Genomic DNA, 19,856 nt, shown 5'->3' with positions numbered 1-19,856 from the left:
TGAGTGCTAAGCTCACTCCTGAGATCTGCATAAATAACGCCTCCAGCAACAGCAGGCTGACAGCAGTGGGCAGTTAAGCCACAGCCTCAGATACCATTCTCAGAACTGTCTCCAGGCTCTTTGCTTTTTTTCTCCCTACCTTTGATGAGACAACAACCGAACTACACCTGCAAGCTGAAAAACTTACTGAAACTGCATTGCATTTGAACTTGGGACACTTTGTGGGTTTTTTTTTTGTTTGTTTTGGTTTGGTTTGATTTATTTCCCCTTTGATGAGACAACAGTACTACTTCTGAGACACCATCTCCAGGATTGCAGGCTGAGGGACTGACACCAAAATTATTAAGACTGAAACTTTATTGTATTTGACTTGGAGATTTTTTTATTTTTTACTTTTATTTTTTAATTTATTTTTATTTTATTTTTTTCTCAATCCTCTGTCTCTCTAATGCCTGTTCACCTTACTGTTCATTAGTACACTATCTCTCCCTGTTTATATCTTTGAAACTTTTTCTTTCTTTGTTTTGTTTTGTTTTTGTTAATTCACTTGTTTTCCCTCTTTCATTAACTTCTTTCCTTTCCCTCTCCTCTCACCCTTCCATTCTAAATACCACCATTATTATTATCACAAGCTAGAAAATACTTAATTGCACACAGTACAGGGACAATAACAACACCAAGGGCAATTACAGGAAGACAGAAAAAACAGGGAAACCAGTTTCCCCACAGCAAAAAATTAGTACAGGGACCAGAGGGAAATGAAGAAAACAGATACTCAGATCCAGACTCCATCAAAAGGAAGATAAACTATGCCAAAGGACCCAATGAAGCCCACAAGAAAAATCTAAAAGAAGAAATACTACAGGTACTCAATGAGAATTTTATATAGATGATACTGGATATGGTCAACCAAAATGTACAGGAGACACTCAAGAAATTCCAAGACAACAAAAATACAGAATTTGAAAAAGCACAAAAAAAAAAAATAAAAGAAACCATAGAATCACTGTATAAACACCAAAGTGAAACAGAGAAAACAATTAATAAAGAGATAAATGAACTCAGGACAAAAATAGACAACATTAAAGAGGAAACAACCCAGGATATGGAAAATCTCAGAAAAAAAACAACAAAACAGAATTGCAAAGCAAAACGGAAGGCCAATCCAGCAGAATAGAACAAACAGAAGACAGAGTCTCAGAACTCAAAGATGAAATGGTAATTAAAGGAAAAACCAAAGAACTATTAATTAAACAACTCAAGACCTGTGAAAAGAAAATGCAAGAACTCACCAACTCCATCAAAAGACCAAATTCGAGAATCATGGGCATCAAAGAAGGAGAAGAGGTGCAAGCAAAGGGAATGTGTAATATATTCAGCAAAATAATAACAGAAAATTTCCCAAATCTAGAGAAAGATATTCCCATACAGATGCAAGAGGCCTCTAGAACACCAACAGACCAGACCAAAATAGAACTACCCCACGACGTATCATCATTAAAACAACAAGTTCAGAAACTAGGGAAAGAATATTGAAAGCTGTAAGAGAGAAAAAACAAATAACATACAAAGATAAACCCATCAAAATCACAGGAGACTTCTCAACAGAAACATTAAAAGCAAGAAGAACGTGGGGAGAGATCTTCTGGGCACTGAATGAAAATAACTTCAACCCCAGGATACTCTACCCAGCAAAACTATCATTCAAAATAGATGGAGCAATAAAAGTCTTCCATGATAAGCAGAAACTAAAACAATATGTGACCACAAAGTCATCACTACAAAAGATTCTTCAAGGGATTCTGCACACAGAAAGTGAAACCCAACATAACCATGAAAGGGCAGGCAGCACCAAACTACAAGAAAAGAAAAAGCAAGAAAGTAGAGAGTAACCTCAACTTAGGTACACACAATCAAACCTTCAAACAACTAAGACAACTAAATGACTGGAATCATCACATACCTGTAAGAACTAACACTTAATGTTAACGGACTTAATTCACCCATCAAAAGGCACCCCTTGACGAAATGGATTAAAAAGGAAGATCCAACAATTTGCTGCTTACAGGACACCCACCTCACCGACAGAAATAAGCATAGGCTTGGGATGAAAGGCTGGAACAAGATTTACCAAGCCACTGGCCCCTGAAAACAGGCAGGAGTAGCAATACTTATCTCTGACAAAGTAGACTTCAAACCTACATTGATTAAATGAGATAAAGAAGGACATTCCATACTATTAAAAGGGGAAATAGACCAAAAGGAAATAATAATTATCAACCTGTATGCACCCAATGTCAACGCACCCAATTTCATCAAACATACCCTGAAACACCTAAAAGCATATATTAACTCCAACACAGTGGTTGTAGGAGACTTTAACACCCCACTATCATCAATAGATAGGTCATCCAAACAAAAAAATCAATAAAGAAATCCTAGAACTAAAATATACCATAAATCAAATGGACCCAGTTGATGTCTACAGAACATTTCATCCAACTTCTATACAATATACATTCTTCTCAGCAGCCCATGGAACCTTCTCCAAAATAGATCGTATCCTAGGGCACAAAGCAAGCCTCAGCAAATATAAGAAAATAGAAATTATACCGTGCATACTATCTGATCACAATGCAATAACCAGAACTCAACAACAAAAGTAAAGACAAAAACCATGCAAACAGTTGGAAACTGAGTAACTCAGTACTTAATAAACAATGGGTCATTGATGAAATAAAAGAGGAAATTAAAAAGTTCCTGGAAGTCAATGAAAATGAAAACACAACCCACCGGAACCTACGGGACACAGCAAAGGCAGTCCTGACAGGAAAGTTTATAGCCATGAGTGTATATATAAAAAAGACTGAAAGATCCCAAATCAATGACCTAATGATACATCTCAAACTCCTAGAAAAACAAGAACAAGCAAATCAGAAAACAAATAGAAGGAGAGAAATAATAAAAATAAGAGCTGAAATCAATGAAATAGAAACCAAAAAAACCATACAAAGAATTAATGAAACAAAAAGTTGGTTCTTTGAAAAAATAAACAAGATCGACAGACCTCTGGCAAACCTGACTAAAATGAGGAGAGAAAAAAATCCAAATTAGTAGAATCAGGAATGCAAAAGGGGAAATAACAACAAACACCATGGAAGTCCTGGAAATCATCAGAGACAACTTCGAGAACCTATATTCAAATGAATTTGAAAACCATAAAGAAATGGACAGATTTCTAGATACATATTATCATCCAAAACTGAACCAAGAGGACATTAATCACCTGAATAGATCTATAACACAAAATGAAATTGAAGCAGCAATCAAGAGTCTCCCCAAAAAGAAAAGTCCAGGACCTGAATTCTAGCAGACCCTTAAAGAAGAACTGATACCAACCCTCCTTAAACTGTTCCACGAAATAGAAAGGGAAGGAAAACTGCCAAACACATTTTATGAAGCCAGTAGTACACTTATCCCAAAACCAGGCAAAGACACCTCCAAAAAGGAGAACTATAGGCCAATCTCCTTAATGAACACTGATGCAAAAATCCTCAACAAAATAATGGCAAACCGAATTCAACAACACATCAAAGAGATTATTCACCACGACCAAGTAGGCTTCATCCCAGGAACGCAGGGGTGGTTCGACATACGAAAATCAATAAATGTAATAAACCACATTAACAGAAGCAAAGACAAAAACCACTTGATCATCTCAATAGATGCAGAAAAAGCCTTTGATAAGATCCAACACCATTTCATGATAAAAGCTCTAAGAAAACTAGGAATAGAAGGAAAGTACCTCAACATTATAAAAGCTATCTATGACAAACCTACAGCCAGCATTATACTTAACGGAGAAAAACGGAAACCATTCCCTCTAAAATCAGGAACTAGAAAAGGATGCCCACTATCTCCAGTCCTATTCAACATAGTACTGGAATTCCTAGCCAGAGCAATTAGGCAAGAAGAAGGAATAAAAGGAATACAAATAGGTAAAGAAACTGTCAAAATATCCCTATTTGCAGATGACATGATTCTATACCTTAAAGACCCAAAAACCTCTACTCAGAAACTCCTAGACACCATCAAAAGCTATAGCAAGGTAGCAGGATATAAAATCAACATAGAAAAATCATTAGCATTTCTACACTAACAATGAACAAACCGAGAAAGAATATATGAAAACAATTCCATTTACAAAACTCTCAAAAAAATCAAATACCTAGGTGTAAACCTTACAAAGGATTGAACGGCCTCTACAAGGAAAACTATAAACTTCTGAAGAAAGAGATTGAGGAAGACTATAGAAAGTGGAGAGATCTCCCATGCTCATGGGTTGGTAGAATCAACATAGTAAAAATGTCTATACCCCCAAAAGTAATCTACATGTTTAATGCAATTCCCATCAAAATTCCAATGACATTTATTGAAGAGATTAAAAAATCTACTGTTAAATTTATATGGAAACACAAGAGGCCACGAATAGCCAAGGCAATACTCAGTCAAAAGAACAATGCTGGAGGTATCACGATACCTGACTTCAAACTATATTACAAAGCAATACCAATAAAAACAGCATGGTACTGGCACAAAAACAGACATGAAGACCAGTGGAACAGAATAGAGGACCCAGATATGAAGCCACGCAACTATAACCAACTTGTCTTTGACAAAGGAGCTAAAAATATACGATAGAGAAAAGACAGCCTCTTCAACAAAAACTGCTGGGAAAACTGGTTAGCAGTCTGCAAAAAACTGAAACTAGATCCATGTATATCACCCTATACCAAAATTAACTCAAAATGGATCAAGGATCTTAATATCAGACCCCGAACTCTAAAGTTGATAAAGGAAAGAGTAGGAAATACTCTGGAGTTAGTAGGTATAGGTAAAAACTTTCTCAACGAAAGCCCAGCAGCACAGCAACTAAGAGATAGCATAGATAAATGGGACTTCATAAAGCTAAAAAGCTTCTGTTCATCAAAAGAAATGGTCTCTAAACTGAAGAGAACACCCACAGAGTGGGAGAAAATATTTGCCAGCTATACATCAGACAAAGGACTGATAACCAGAATATATAGGGAACTGAAAAAACTAAATTCTCCCAAAACTAATGAACCAATAAAGAAATGGGCAAGTGAACTAAACAGAACTTTCTCAAAAGAAGAAATCCAAATGGCCAAAAAACACATGAAAAAATGCTCACCATCTCTAGCAATAAAGGAAATGCAAATTAAAACCACGCTAAGATTCCACCTCACCCCTGTTAGAATAGCCATCATCAGCAATACCACCAACAACAGGTGTTGGCAAGGATGTGGGGAAAAAGGAACCCTCTTCCACTGTTGGTGGGAATGTAGACTAGTACAACCACTCTGGAAAAAAATTTGGAGGCTACTTAAAAAGCTAAACATTGATCTACTGTTTGATCCAGCAATACCACTCTTGGGGATATACCCAAAAGACTGTGACACAGGTTACTCCAGAGGCACCTGCACATCCATGTTTATTGTGGCACTATTCACAATAGCCAAGTTATGGAAAGAGCCAAGATGCCCCACCACTGTCAAATGGATTAAGAAAATGTGGTATCTATACACAATGGAATTTTATGCAACCATGAAGAAGAAGGAAATGTTATCATTTGCTGGTAAATGGATGGAATTGGAGAACATCATTCTGAGTGAGGTTAGCCTGGCCCAAAAGACCAAAAATCATATGTTCTCCCTCATATGCGGACATTAGATCAAGGGCAAACACAACAAGGGGATTGGACTTTGATCACATGATAAAGCAAGAGCACATAAGGGAGGTGTGAGGATAGGTAAGACACCTAAAAAACTAGATGTCATTTGTTGCCCTCAACGTAGAGAAACTAAAGCAGATACTTTAAAGCAACTGAGGCCAATAGGAGAAGGGGACCAAGAACTAGAGAAAAGGTGAGATCAAAAAGAATTAACCTAGAAGGTAACACCCACGCACAGGAAATTAATGTGAGTCAACTCCCTGTATAGCTATCCTTATCTCAACTAGCGAAAACCCTATTCCTTCAACAAAATTAGAGATAAGGGCAAAATAGTTTCTGCTGGGTAGGGAGGGGGTGGGGGGAAGAGGGAGGAGGCAGGGGGTGGGGGGAGTGAGGGAGGGGTTGGGGGAATGGGGGAGAAATGACCCAAACATTGTATGCACATATGAGTAAAATAAAAATTAAAAAAAAAATAAAGTAGATCATTTAAAAAAAAAAAAAGATGAACCATGTCTAAGGAACATTACAAAACTTGCTTTTGTTTATGCAGGTGCCTAAAATTCCTTCAGATCATCAGAATAAGCAGTAATACTATGTAACTTTAAAGGCAAGTTATGGTTGAGTATGCTTTGTACCATGAACACCTGTGGCCATAACGCTGCTGTGCTTTGTGGTCTCCTGAGTGTATATTTTTATGCTGACTGCTTTTTTTTTTTTGTGGTGGTGGTGGTAGTGGTACTGGGGTTTGAACTCGGGCCTTCTGTTCACAAAGCAGGCACTCTAGTGCTTAAGCCAAGAGACCAGCCCATTTTCCTGTGATTATTTTTGTGATAAGGTCTAGGTTTATGCTGGGGCTGGCCTCGGCCATGACCCTCCTATTAGCTGGGATAACAGGTGTGTGCCACCCAGCCCAGATTTCTTTCCATTGAGTTGGAGGCTCTCATGAACTCTTTTATGCCTGGGCTGGCCTGAAACCATGATATTCCCAATCTCAGTCTCATCTGCAGCTCGGATAATAGGTGCATGTCACTGTGCCCAGCTATATAGTCTCATGAACATTTTGCAAGGGCTGACTTTGAACTGATCTCAGTCTCCCAAGTACCTAGGATTACAGGTGTGAGCCACCAGTGCCCAGATGTTGAATGCCTATTCTGAGGAGTCCTCTTTACAACTTGCCTTAATAGTGTCTTATTCTTCACATATAATTCTTTATGCCATTTGAAGACAGGAATTCCTTCAGTGAAGCCCATTTTAATTCCTCTGCCAAACAACTAAAAATTTTGTTCCAACTTTGACAACTCTATCTAGGTAGTTATGTCATTAAATACAGAAAGTTTTACATAATCAATAAAGCCCTAAAAGCCAAAAGTGCAAACAACTCCAAAGAAGACAAAGAGGAAACTACCCTAAGTAAGTTTACCACTCTGTCCAAGGGGCCTCAAACCCAAATGAACAAACCTGAACTCATTATCTTCCTCCCAAACTTGTCTCCATCCATGTTTCAACGAAGTGTCATCCCTTCCCATTGCACCCATTTCTGTCCTGTCTGTTTTTTATATTATGTTCTCCCCGCTTCTCTATTGTCACTGCCCCAGTTCACTGGGACACTAAGCTAGGCATTCCTAGTGGCCTCTGACCTATAGCCCAGCTCCATCCAAGCCTCTCCACACTGATCTTTCATTAAAAACAAACAACAAACAAAAAATGACTCTGAACTTATCTCATACCCCAAACTCTACCGTGGTAAGTAGAATAAAATCAGAGCACCTTTAGCTCTGTACCATGAGCTCCATTAAGGCCGGATGGACAGCATCTAGCACAGAACCAGGTACTCAGTTGGGACTTCAGTAAGTACTCATGATGTGAGCATCAGGCACTCACAGCTGTCTGTCTAGCCTTGCCTCTCGCTTGACCACTGCTTGCCTCACACTTCATGCCAATAAATTTGCAGTAAAATAGCTCTTAAATATGTCCCTTTCTCAACCTCAGAAGCCTTCCTTCTTCTACCAAATCTGAGAAATTCCTTCTTATGCACCAAGTCTGAGTTCCAATGCTTCTCCTGTGTGAAGCCAGTCAACAACCTCACCTATAAACTAATGTGCTCTGTGACTCTCTGCTCCCACTGTGGTTTTACCAGCCCCAGCACATCTGTATTCCTGCGATGCTCATTTACAGCAGGCCCTGGTCCCATGCTTAAGGCCTACACCAGGACTTGGCCTGTGATCTCCAGTACTACCAAGGCTCATGACATAGAATAAGCACTTACACAGTCAAGAAATAAATGAATAAATAAAATAACAATGATGGCAATAATAAGTAATGCCATGTCCTACTTACCATGTACCAGGCTATGTTTCTGATTTTACATATATAATTATATGTATCTATACAGTACTTTGTGTGTATGTGTGTGTGTGTATGATTCATTTAAAAAGTGAAAAATAAACAGAATAGTTTTACCTTCTTACATACCAATTAAGCAAAGATAATAATCTTTGGCCAACACATAAATATGGGATCCTTATTATCTGCTTTACCAGATGGGGATACAGTCTCCATCAGCAATGCGGAAAAGCATCTCATTTAAAATGAAGTTGCTCCCTGTTTTCAACTCTATTTCTTCGACACATTAGGAAAAGAATGCTCATGGATCTTGCAAAGATGGTCTCAATCAGATTGACCTTCAAAATGAGTGTCTAACCAAACTCCCCAAGGAAAGAATGAACTAAAAATCACTTCATGAATGAGATGTTTTTTCATGATTGCTTCCTATTAAGTTGATAAATACCTACACAGCTTCTATCACCACTCCATGTAAATCACTACCTTAACTGGAGCATTTAGTGGCTACAATTTAGTGGATATATTACCTTGCACAGAGAATGAAGCATGAGTGGGCAGTTGCATATAATAGCTATGACAATGAAGATAGAATTCAGAAGCCATCGTTCTGGTGGCATGCATGTAGTCAGACAGAATTTATGGACCCAAACCAACTGGAGTTCCCTTGCTCAGTCACTAGCCTCAGGGGTAATCAGGAGCAAGTCACTTCACTCCACAGAAAGGCCTGTGAAATGAAGGCCCCAAAGTCTGCCTTTCCCACTCCATAAATGTGGAAGGGCTCAAATGCTGATGTGAGACTCTGGAAACTACAAGGCACATGTGAATACAAGTTATCATTATTATTCACTGCTACTTGGTTCAACAACCTCAGCTGAAACAACAGTCCTCTCTTCACCTTTGCATAAGGAAAGACACAGGATTACAACCTCAGACAACACAGAATTGCAAGAATAAATGAAGCAATGTTAGTGAATGTATCTGTCCCTCATTGAAGGAAGGTATTTTGTAAACTACTTCTACATAATACAGGAGAAAAAAAAACAGTCATATAATAACTTGTCTGAACAGTTAATGCAATGCAAATAAGTCCCTTCTTGGTCAACATAACTGAAATAAAATTTTATTGGAAACGACATACTGTAAAAAACTCTCTTATTGTGCCAACAATTAGCTTCTTAATTAGCTCTCAAATAGATATGCACTAATGGAGGCCATTGAAAGGAAATATTAAAACAATAAAACTTTTTAAAACCTAAAACATTAAAAGAAATTAGAAATTCACTTCTATGCAATAATATAAATGTCATCCCTCCCTAGCCCACACCCCACACTCCTGACTACTTCAAATTTGTTTCCTTCTCCCTCCTCCAATACTCACCCAAGGTTCAGATGTTTGAGTTTTTGAAGGCTACTGATCTGTGTGGGCAGCTCCTCGATCTGGTTATTAAAGAAGTTAAGTACCTCCAAGTTCTTCAGTTCTGCTATGTTTGGTGGCACAGCTATGGGAAGAAAAATAGTTGAGTGTGAGTTCTTTCAGATAAAATCCAGCTTGACCATCTAATTCACATATAGGTCATATTTAATTTTGTAGATTTTTCTTACATAGTAACTCACCATCAAGTTGAAGCAGAAATGCTTCTTCTTATATAATTAGGTAAAAAAAAAAACTGGCATAGTTTGTATCAGACAGACAGGGAAAAGAGAGGCAGGATGGAAGAAAGGTTAAAAAGAAACAGCCTATATGCGAATATGACAAAGTCCATGTGCTTTTAATTATCATATGCCTACTAAGTGCAATGGTTTTCTTCCTTTTGGTCTCCCTGCATCTCTACCAGAAGACAGACTGCAAACTTCAAATTCCTTCCTAAGTGAGGGGATAGTCACACTTTTTAAATCATCCCATATATGAAGAGCTGTCCTCTTTAACATTGCACTAAATCACAATTTAAGCTCAATGTTAAATGATAAAATATTCAACCTACCCGGTTTCTGATTTTGGCCTCTAGAGTAATGTATCTTGATCGATACACACACAAACATACACACACAAAGGTTACATCAGATTAGCAACTGATCAATAAACTGTTATTATAGAGAATACAGAAAGCCAATTCAGTAACATGCTATGAATAGTAGTATGCAGATCAAAGGTGAAAATAAGCCACCAGGGACCTGCAAGGGGTTTCTTCCCTATAGTCTATACCTGCAAATGCAAATCTAAAAGCCAAAGGCATCATTATCTTAAAAGTACAGTCAGCCCTCAGCACCCACAGGCTCCACATCTGTGCATTCAGTTCACCACAGGTCCAAAACACTTAGTACATCCGTACAGAACATATGCAGACTTTTTCTTGTCAGTACTTCTTAAACAGTGCAGCATATCAGCTATTTACACAGCATCCACATTGTGTTAGGTATTACACGTAACGTAGAGGGGATTTAAGATATATGGATGATGTGCACAGATTTTACACAAATATTGTGCCATTTTCTATAAGGGAGCTGAGTATCCTTGGATTTTGTTATCTGAGGAGTTTCTGAAACTAAACCCCTCCCCCCAAGAGAGTGAGGGACAACTGACCAACTCTAAATTGACAACAGAAAGATTTTCAATAGACTATAATTTACCCTTCTGCCATTCAGTCTCTTTACAGACATCTGTATGTGCCATGTGACGTGCCTCATGTCAACTCTGATACCAAGATTACTCAGGTAATGAAAAGCATTCACACAGGACTGGAGTCCAGCATAGGTGGAGTATGCCTCATATCAGCATGTTTTACTTCTTGTCCCACCAGCTCCCTCCTTTCCTTTTGTCCCAGAAAGTAGGAAAGCCATCCTGTCTGTCTGCTTGCCTGCCGCCTGTCAAGCCTAAGCACAGAACCTGTACCATTATATGAAACAGAACAAAGAAACCTCTTGCAACTGTTTTACGTGGGGCAGGGGGAGGCTAAGGGAAAGAGATGGTGGGAGTGATCTGTCCAATGCATAATATAAGCTTATTTGGAATTGTCACTATGAATATAAAAATTTAAAATTAAAAAAAGGAACCCCCAATGTATAATATATCCAATGTATAATATAAGCTTTTTGGAATTGTCACTACGAATGTAAAAAATTAAAATTAAAAAAAGGAACCCCCACAAAGATGGGCACAAAATTCCAAACACATGTCTAAAATATTTAAGGAGTTGATTATTCCCAGAGGGACAAGGTAAAGAGGACAAGAACACTATTCATTACAGTTTTTTATTTTTATTATAAGTTAATTAAATTTTTTTTCACTTTTATTAGCATATATTTATTGTATGGGGGGAATTCATTGTGCCAACTCCCAATAGCCTTACATTGTACATTGGTTAAATCACTCCCACCATCTCCCCCCACAACCCCCTCCCCTCCCCACTTAAAGCAACTGCAAGAGGTTTCATCATTCTATTTCTTGTATGTATATGAAGCCCATCAACCATATTCCATCACCTTCATCTCCTTTGTTGATTTTCAGTACTGAGAAATATCTCAGGTATTGATGACTTGATTTCTTTTATAGGGAAGGCTTAGTAAAAGATAAAGGAAATACCTTCATTGGAAGGAAGGACTGTTAAGAACATGAATCCATCTAGACTAAGATCCATAGCTAGAAACAGTGGTCCAGAGTTTTGGCTTGTATTAGTTTCTAAAGTGGCTAAAGATAAAAGAATTGATCTTAATGGAGTAATCTAGGAAGCTGGGAATTACCTCCAGAACTACTCTTGGCTACTAACACAAATGCATATAAAACTGACTTATACCATGTAGCTGCAAAATCACACTTAAGATATGTATACTTTTATGCAAATGAATGGTATTCACTTTACACAAATGATTTTCAAGAAAATCAAGGATCAGGCATGATGGTGCACACCAGTAATCACACCAATTTGGAAGGCAGATGCGAGATCACAGTTCCAGGCCAGCCCAGACAGAAGCACAAGATCCTATCTCAAAACAAGATGGGTATGGCAGTGGCTCATGTTTTTGGTCTTAGGTACTCAGGAAGCACAGGTAAGAGTATTGCAGTCCAAAGCCAGCCTGGACAAAGTGTGAGACCTTATCTGAAAAGGTAAACACAAAAGGGCTGGGGGCATGGCTGAAGTGGAGTACTTGCTTACCAAGTGTGAGGCCCTGAGTTCAATCTCCAGTACTATGAGAGAGAGAGAGAGAGAGACAGACAGACAGACAGACCCTACCTTGGGGGCTACCTGTTTCTTTCCCAGACCATAAAGTAGAAAAGTGCAGTTACCCAGAGACCCAATCCCTCCCCCTTGTTCACCCTCCAGCTGCCACTAAGCCTCCTCTCACCACGCTGATCTGATTAGTTTGAAGAGCAATAAAGAAAGTTAGTGAAACCAGGAGAAAATGATGATCTCAATTTAGCCACAAACCAAGAATAATGCAGCCAGAATTACTGCCGCCTCCCCAAACTTACTCTGCCAATGCAATTAAATGCTGGTCTAAAGGTATCGCCTTTTTGACAGGATGAGAGATTATTTCACTCTCCTTGCTAAATCAGTCCAATTTAAAACCACAAATTATGCTAAATGTGATTTAGGACTTTGTTTTGTGTTCCTAAACAATAACCCCATGTTCAATTTACCAAACCTCTCCCAGCCTTTTGGTGTGCATGTGAATTTTTTCTTCAAAGACTCCATACATCTGAAAAGGGGAACACTTGCATAGCTAATATTCCCCTAAACTACGTATTTTTTCCCCCAGCCATAGTAACAAAGTCAAAAAGAAGTTGACTGCTCTGGATGGGAGGCCATTCACTTTTCCAACCAATATTTAGAGAATCTTTATTATGTGCACAGCATCACACCCTTCGCTGCAGCATGGTGATACTTTGGGGATAAAGTAAGAGAACCATGCTGTTTAAGAAAGCAAGTTACAAGAGAAGGGGTACTAGAGTCAAAACTGAAATAGCTCTAGTGCTTGGGAAACAAATCCCAAGAAAAACATCCATGAAAATGAAATAGTTACAATACAAAGTGTGCAATGACTAAATCATATGCATCCAAGGTACAAATAATTTTTTAACTGTAGTGAAATATGGCTGCAACATTTTACCAGTCAAAATCCTCAACTGGAATTTTTCAAGATTCTACATGATACATTAGCAAGAAGCAGCACTTTAAAACAAAATTGTGAGCATCAGTGCATTTCTTATTATGACTCTAAGCCATTCTTTTCCATCCATTTGTCCAGCATCTGACCCATGACCCCAGCTGTACCCACATGCTCTAGAGAGAACACAGAGCTGAGCACACATAAGAAATGGAGGAGACCATATGTACCTTAGGCTGGTCATCACAGGGGTGACTCAGGCCTTTCTTGACTCAGCCTTATACTTGCTGGGTATTTTCTTCTCAACTCACAACTTCTCTGAGCCTTCACTGGCTCCAGGGTAAGATGAGAAGGCTGCATTACAGCCATTTCTAAATATCTTCTACCTGTTTTTAACATTTTCTGATTCTAAGAAGAGCTGGATTGTAAAAATCAATGATAATGGATTTAAGTAATGCAACAATGGGGCCCCAATTAGGATGCTCAGTCATGAGGAACTTAGCTTATGACAAAGAATTTAATATTATTTTCTGTCTCACCCATGACAGTTCCTTTAACTTTGAAACTTCAGTCACTAGTTTTGGGGGAAAAGCTGTAATCATTCCCAGGTATTCCCTCCCTCCACCCTCCAACTGCTACCTCCTACCCCAACAACAAGAGTACATTACTTCTGGGGACCCTCTCAGTCCAGGGTTTTGGCTGGTGTTTTGAAAAGGCAATAAAACTGTATTCATGCTGCCCCAAGAACTATACCCATCTAGACTGGTCTCAGAGTATTTTTCTGGGATTTGTAAAAATCCAACTAACAAGCCTAGCATCGCTCTAGCATTCTTCAAGTCCTTCTAAATCACAGAATCTGAACATTATCCCAGAGTTCTGTCTACTGTAAGTGCTGGCCCATACTCAACAATTTAGCCCCCACCCACCCAAGTTTCTAGGTTCCAAGAAGCCCACAATGCCCGATGGACGTGCTAGCATCTCTCTGAGAAGCTCCCTTAGGCTGGAAGCCACAGAGGACACCCCCTTCTCTCCACCTCACTTTGAACATCACGGACCACAATGCCAAATGTAAGAAACCACTGATGCAGCTCTGTTCCTGGATGAGTTTCACTCTTTCTAAAAGAACATGTATCTTCCCTCATCGGTTGCATTTACAACAGGCATAGGCTACCTATTACTCTCAAGAATAGACTCTACCCAACCAGCTAGCAAACAGCAAGCTGCCCCCAGCAAAAGGAGAAGCAGTAGAAACTATTGTTACAGTAACAGGAGTGTCACTCTTGGATTCTGTTCTATGAGTTATAATCAATTCTATGAACAATCATTTATTTGTAAAGCATTCTAGGAGTTTATCCATACAACAACAAATTGTTCTGGAGCTGGGCTGTTCAGAGGGCATCCACTTCTTTAATGTAACTAGTTAAACCAAGATTAATCAAAATTAAGTCACATTGGTCTCACTTGAAGAGCTCAACAGCCCTGTGTGGCTAATTGCTTCCGTACTGGACAAATGAAGATTGTGCTGTTGGACAGCACTGCTCAGATCAGTGGATCACAAACTGTAGTGTATGTCAGGCTTACCAGAGGGCTCATGAAAACACACATGGAGCACCTTATAGGTTCTGTTTTTCTGATTAAGTGGGACTGAGACGGGGCCTGAAAATCTTCATTTCTCCTAAGTTCCCAGGGGATGCTAATGTTGTTGTATGGAAACTTTTGTTGTAGTTTTGCGATACTCAGGAGTGAACCCAGACCCAGGCCTTCCACATGCTAGGAAAATACTCTTGTCACTTAAGCCACGCCCCCCCAACCATTTTGTCTGTATTTTGTTTTTTGAGATAGGATCTTACTACCTTTTTTTGTCCAGGTGGGCTTCGAACTCTTGATCCTCCCACCTTCCTCTTCTGAGTAGCTGGGACTGCTTGTGAATGGTAGCTGCAGAGACCTTTAATTTGTTGGTGATATCATGATCATGAATCCAATGCATATATCCCTTTCCCCATACAGTGATGATGGTAAGAATAGCATAAACAATCTTATCTAAATTAAGATTCTTATTCAGTAAACGGATTGAAGAAAAAAAGGCATGGTAAATAGCTTAATCCACCAGTCCTGCATGGTACGATTACACCATTTCTAGTCAACTTCTGCTTCCCACATAGACCTCTATGGTCAAGTCAACAGTAGGTAGAATGGATGATATTTAAGGATACAGAAACCCTGAATCCCATAGTGCCTGAAATTAAGGCACTCAGTTAACAAATCCATCATGACCAAATATGGTCACGTGGACAGATGCCATCTGCTATACCTTGATCTCTGAAATGCTGAGACCTGACTATAGTATATTGGGTGATGACAGACTGGCTTGTGTACAGCCAATCCGGGGGCTTTCTCAGCAAAAACATCTTGGCCCCCAAAGCAAAGAAACAAAACTGTGAATAATGACAGACTATGGAAACAGCAGGAGCCATGCAAAACATAAGGACTGGAACTCCATCTGGGTGCAGCCCACAGAAGGGTCAAGGAGGTCAAGCGTTGGTCTTTAGAGCCATATGGTAAGCACCAGCAGCCGGGGCCTCTGCAGCTCCAGAAGGGCAGGAGTAGACCATGCACCATGCTAACACCCACACCATCAGGAAGCCAGACACTACTCATGTGGGTTTCCAACAGAAGCACATGTATGGGAAGATATCTGAAGGTGACCTCTCCCCACCCGCTCCAGCAAACTTCTGGGTGAGAGCTACCATCTGTCAGACTAGTTTCACAGAAGCACAGAAAGCTGTATTAAACTCTGATGATTGCTGGGCTAGAGAATAAAAACCAGGGGACCTAGCCCTTGTGCCTCTGTAAAGAAAGTGGGTTCATGGTCACCCTTTGCCTCCTTTGCAAGAAGCCAGTGATTGAGTGAGAATTCCCACAGGGGCAAGAAGAGGGAGACTTGGAGCAGATACATCACAGGAGCCAAGTATAGGCAGTGAGTGAGGCTAAGCCAGCTGGTGGCATCCTCGCATATGCGTCTCCCTGATGCAGTGGTGGACACTGCTGCCTGGTGCCCATTTCTGGGGATGCAGAGGTGCCACCCACCCTTGGGCCAAACAGCATCTCACAGAAGTCACCAACAGCACAATGCAGCTAACAGCACTGCTTCTAAAATCCTGACATGTTTATACTAAAAGTATTTTTACAAGACATATTTTTACAGGACGTGCTTCTACTGCTTTTACTTTTTCTTTTCTTACAGAAAAGGAAAGGATGGTAACAGATGCTCAATTAGCGTTAGTCATACTACTATGACAAAATTTCTAGAATATTACTAAAAACACATACATGAAAATGAGTGAAGTTGCTCCTTACACATGATGTGAGGAAAACAACCATTTAAGAGAAAATGGTGAAATCAAACATTTAATTTCAATATTTTCCCAGTATTTAACAAATATGACTTTGGGTAACAACTACTCCTCTTTGGCCTGAATGAGAAAATGTAAAGAGAAGTCAAATTAACAGAAACCGTATGAAACATGACTTGGGGTATTCCTGGTGACAGTAAAACCATGAGTCTTTCAATCCTTAGCTACAGTAAGTAAGAATGTCTAGCAAACAGTAGACATTCACACCAAAGACGTGAGGTCTAGACTAATCACATACATGTCAATTACTTCAGCAAATTTAGAATCATAGTCTTCAATAACATTTTAATGATCCTATGTAAAAAAAAAAGGATCTTTATTCTCTTACACAGATATAATTATGTTCTTCAGAATTTTATATACAAAAAAGGTCATTTGTATTTATAGTGATTAATTACCTTTGTTTGCTGGCCAAAATCACACAGTGGATAATGAACTAATTATATATTACCATAAGAGTTTGAAGTTCAAAAGTATACTAATCATAACCGACTCCACAGATTTTTATGGGATATTTCCCAAAGCACCTATTAAAGCAGTGAATTACAGTAGTTAAGGGTTATTTCAAAACATAAAGTTTATGAAATGCTGTAGCAAATTCTTATTTAAAAGGTTCTCCATGTTCCTCAAGGTAAAAATTAAATCACAAACTATCTAAGCATTCACCTCAAAAGAGGCCAACATCCCCCAAATATCATTAGATTTGCAAATAACACTGTTAATACTACTTTCAGTTAATTAGAAAGTATTTACTGAGCACCCATACCCAGAAGTACCTAATTTATCCTTTCATGGGTTTCCTTAGGATCTGCAGCTTAAGTAATTTTTTAGTAACCAAAAATATCCGAGTTAATCACTGCAAAAAAAAAAAAAATGGTCCCACTCTCCTAGCAGCAGCAGTGAGAATAATCAATTATACAAAAAAATAGGAGGAAAGGTACAAATAAGCAATAAGGCAGATTTACAATATAGTCAAACATGCAAAAATACATGTCACTGAGCTATTAAAAATACGTATGCATAACCAACAAATTGCTTTACAAAGCTGATAAGGCATGGATTTCTTTTCTGAGGATATAAAACTTAGTCAACTTCTGAATCTTACATTAACTTCCCAGAAAGAACCAAGGAATTGCCTATGCCATCTGTAGGAGGTTAACAAAGCCTGAGTTCTTGTAGGAACAAACTTTCTTACATTACTCTGGTTCTGATGTGTTTCACCACTACAACAGCCATACAGCAATAGATAGCTTTAATTTAGAAGCTGGGTGGAAGAAGGAAAAAGCAAAAGCCATTTGATGGCCTGATGAGGAAGTAATATCTCGTGAAGACTAAGAAAGGGACAGAGCCTTTGCTAGGGAAAAGGCCTAGGAAGTTCTAAACCACGGAGCAAGAGGTAAGAGAAGAACGCACAAAATCCTCAATCACTGGAGAAAGTAAGCCTGGAGTTATGAAGAGATCTATTTAGCCTCTTTTATGTTTGTGTTATTGATTCGGTATAATATGTAATGTAGTGTATGAATACATATGCATGTGATATGTTTAATACATGAGTGTGGCGTTAAGAGGTAAACAGGAAGTAAGTCAAATTTTCATGCATTCACACATAGAACATGCTTTACCTGTTCCTGTGTTCCTTTACAACTAAGAACTACTTCAGCAAGAGGCCACACTGGACTACATCTCTTCCTATCTGAGCATATGCTTAGATGCTAAAGAAAAGTAGAACTGAATGAGGAGGGAAGAAAGAGGAAGTGTGGAAAGACAGCCAGAGACAGAAAAATCCACACAACCTATGAAGAGCTCTACCTTCCCTCTAAGTGGAAGAATTCTACCTTCTAACCTTAGGAATGTCTGCCCACACCCCATCTTCCATTTGAACAAGTAAAACTCTTAAGGCCACAGAAACACATGGTCCAGGCAAACCATATGTAAGGTTTGCCTGCCTGGGACAGTTAAAGTTAACACATGTATCATGAAGAGAGGCAACAGGCGGACGGCAACATAGGCTCAGAAGGCCATGGAAGCCCAACACCCTCAAGCTCCAGTTATCTGAGCATGTTAAGTCTAATTCCTCCCCCTGACACAGACTAAGGCTTCAATAAATGTTAGCTCTTTTCTCTTCCTCCAGTTTGTATTGAGGCCATTGCATATGTGAGGTGTTATCCTTAAAGGTCCAATAGACTGTGGGGTGACTTCTATTTCATTTTCCACGCAGTGCTGGTGTAGGTAGGGGAAAAAAAGGACTTTCTGGAAAAGATGAGAATTCATTTAAATTTTCTGAAGGATAAGCAGGATTCTGAGAAAGGTGCAGGACTTTCAGATGAGAAAATAATCAGGTAACTAGAGCAAAGAAGATATAAACGGGAAAAAGCTAACAAAATTAAAAAAAGAAAAACAGATGAGGGTTTAGATAGAAAATGAGGTCAACAGGTTTGTTAGCTGGTAGTCCCTCATATTAATGTGGTTTCATCCTACTAGGCTAAGGGACAAAGAGAAACAAAAAATAAGACATGGGAAAAGCATTCTCAATGATTTTATTAGGGTTAAAAATGCTCATGTATATATATATGTACATGTTTGTATATATGTATATACATGCATTCCATTTAAGACCAGGGTTACTAGATTACAAGTTCTTAAGGAAAGATGTAAATCTAAGCAAAGAAAAAGGTGGTATATACAAACATTTTTTAAAAGCCAACAAAAATGAGTTTCATATTACACTGAAAATCACCTTTTCTAACTTTTTGTACAAATTCCCAGAAAACATCTTTTTTCAGAAACAGCACCAGTATATCCACACTGAAAATATACCAGTGTTGTTTTCCCTAGCCTAGGGTTTCCAAACCTGAGGCACATGGACCCCTAAAGAACTCATGAATGAGCTTAATAGGATGCACAGACAACTGAAATTATACCCATTATGTGCATTTCTTTGTGGATCATGGCCACAGTTTTCATTCTATTCTCAAAAAATCAATGACCTTGGAAAAAAAGAAATACTCTAAAAGAATGTACATACCTAACTATGTATTGCCTCTTACAACATTCACATTGCTTCACTGCACACTCATACACCGCACATTTTTTTAGAGGAGTGGGTCAACAAAAAATGTACATGCAGTCATGAGCCACGTGACATCTCCTATAGATTAGAACAGATCAGAAAAATCCTTATAGCCTAGTAACACCATAGCCATTCTAGGACAGCTCATCACTCATGTGTTTGTGGTGATTCTGGG

At 38.8% G+C, this 19,856-nt stretch overlaps 1 protein-coding gene across 4 annotated transcripts in view; it reads right to left on the bottom strand.

Moving 5' to 3' along the window:
* Nucleotides 1-19,856, bottom strand: part of Rsu1 (Ras suppressor protein 1) — a 197,292-nt gene that overhangs the window by 143,020 nt on the left and 34,416 nt on the right. For all 4 annotated transcript variants that reach the window (XM_020161101.2, XM_074056593.1, XM_074056591.1 and 1 more), the window contains one exon: nucleotides 9,474-9,594. In XM_020161101.2, coding sequence (XP_020016690.2) covers nucleotides 9,474-9,594 — 121 coding nt within the window. The remainder of the gene's footprint in view (nucleotides 1-9,473; nucleotides 9,595-19,856) is intronic.

Source organism: Castor canadensis, chromosome 15 (assembly GCF_047511655.1).
Source record: "Castor canadensis chromosome 15, mCasCan1.hap1v2, whole genome shotgun sequence".
Lineage (NCBI taxonomy): Eukaryota > Metazoa > Chordata > Mammalia > Rodentia > Castoridae > Castor > Castor canadensis.
This window is presented reverse-complemented; position numbering and strand designations above follow the sequence as displayed.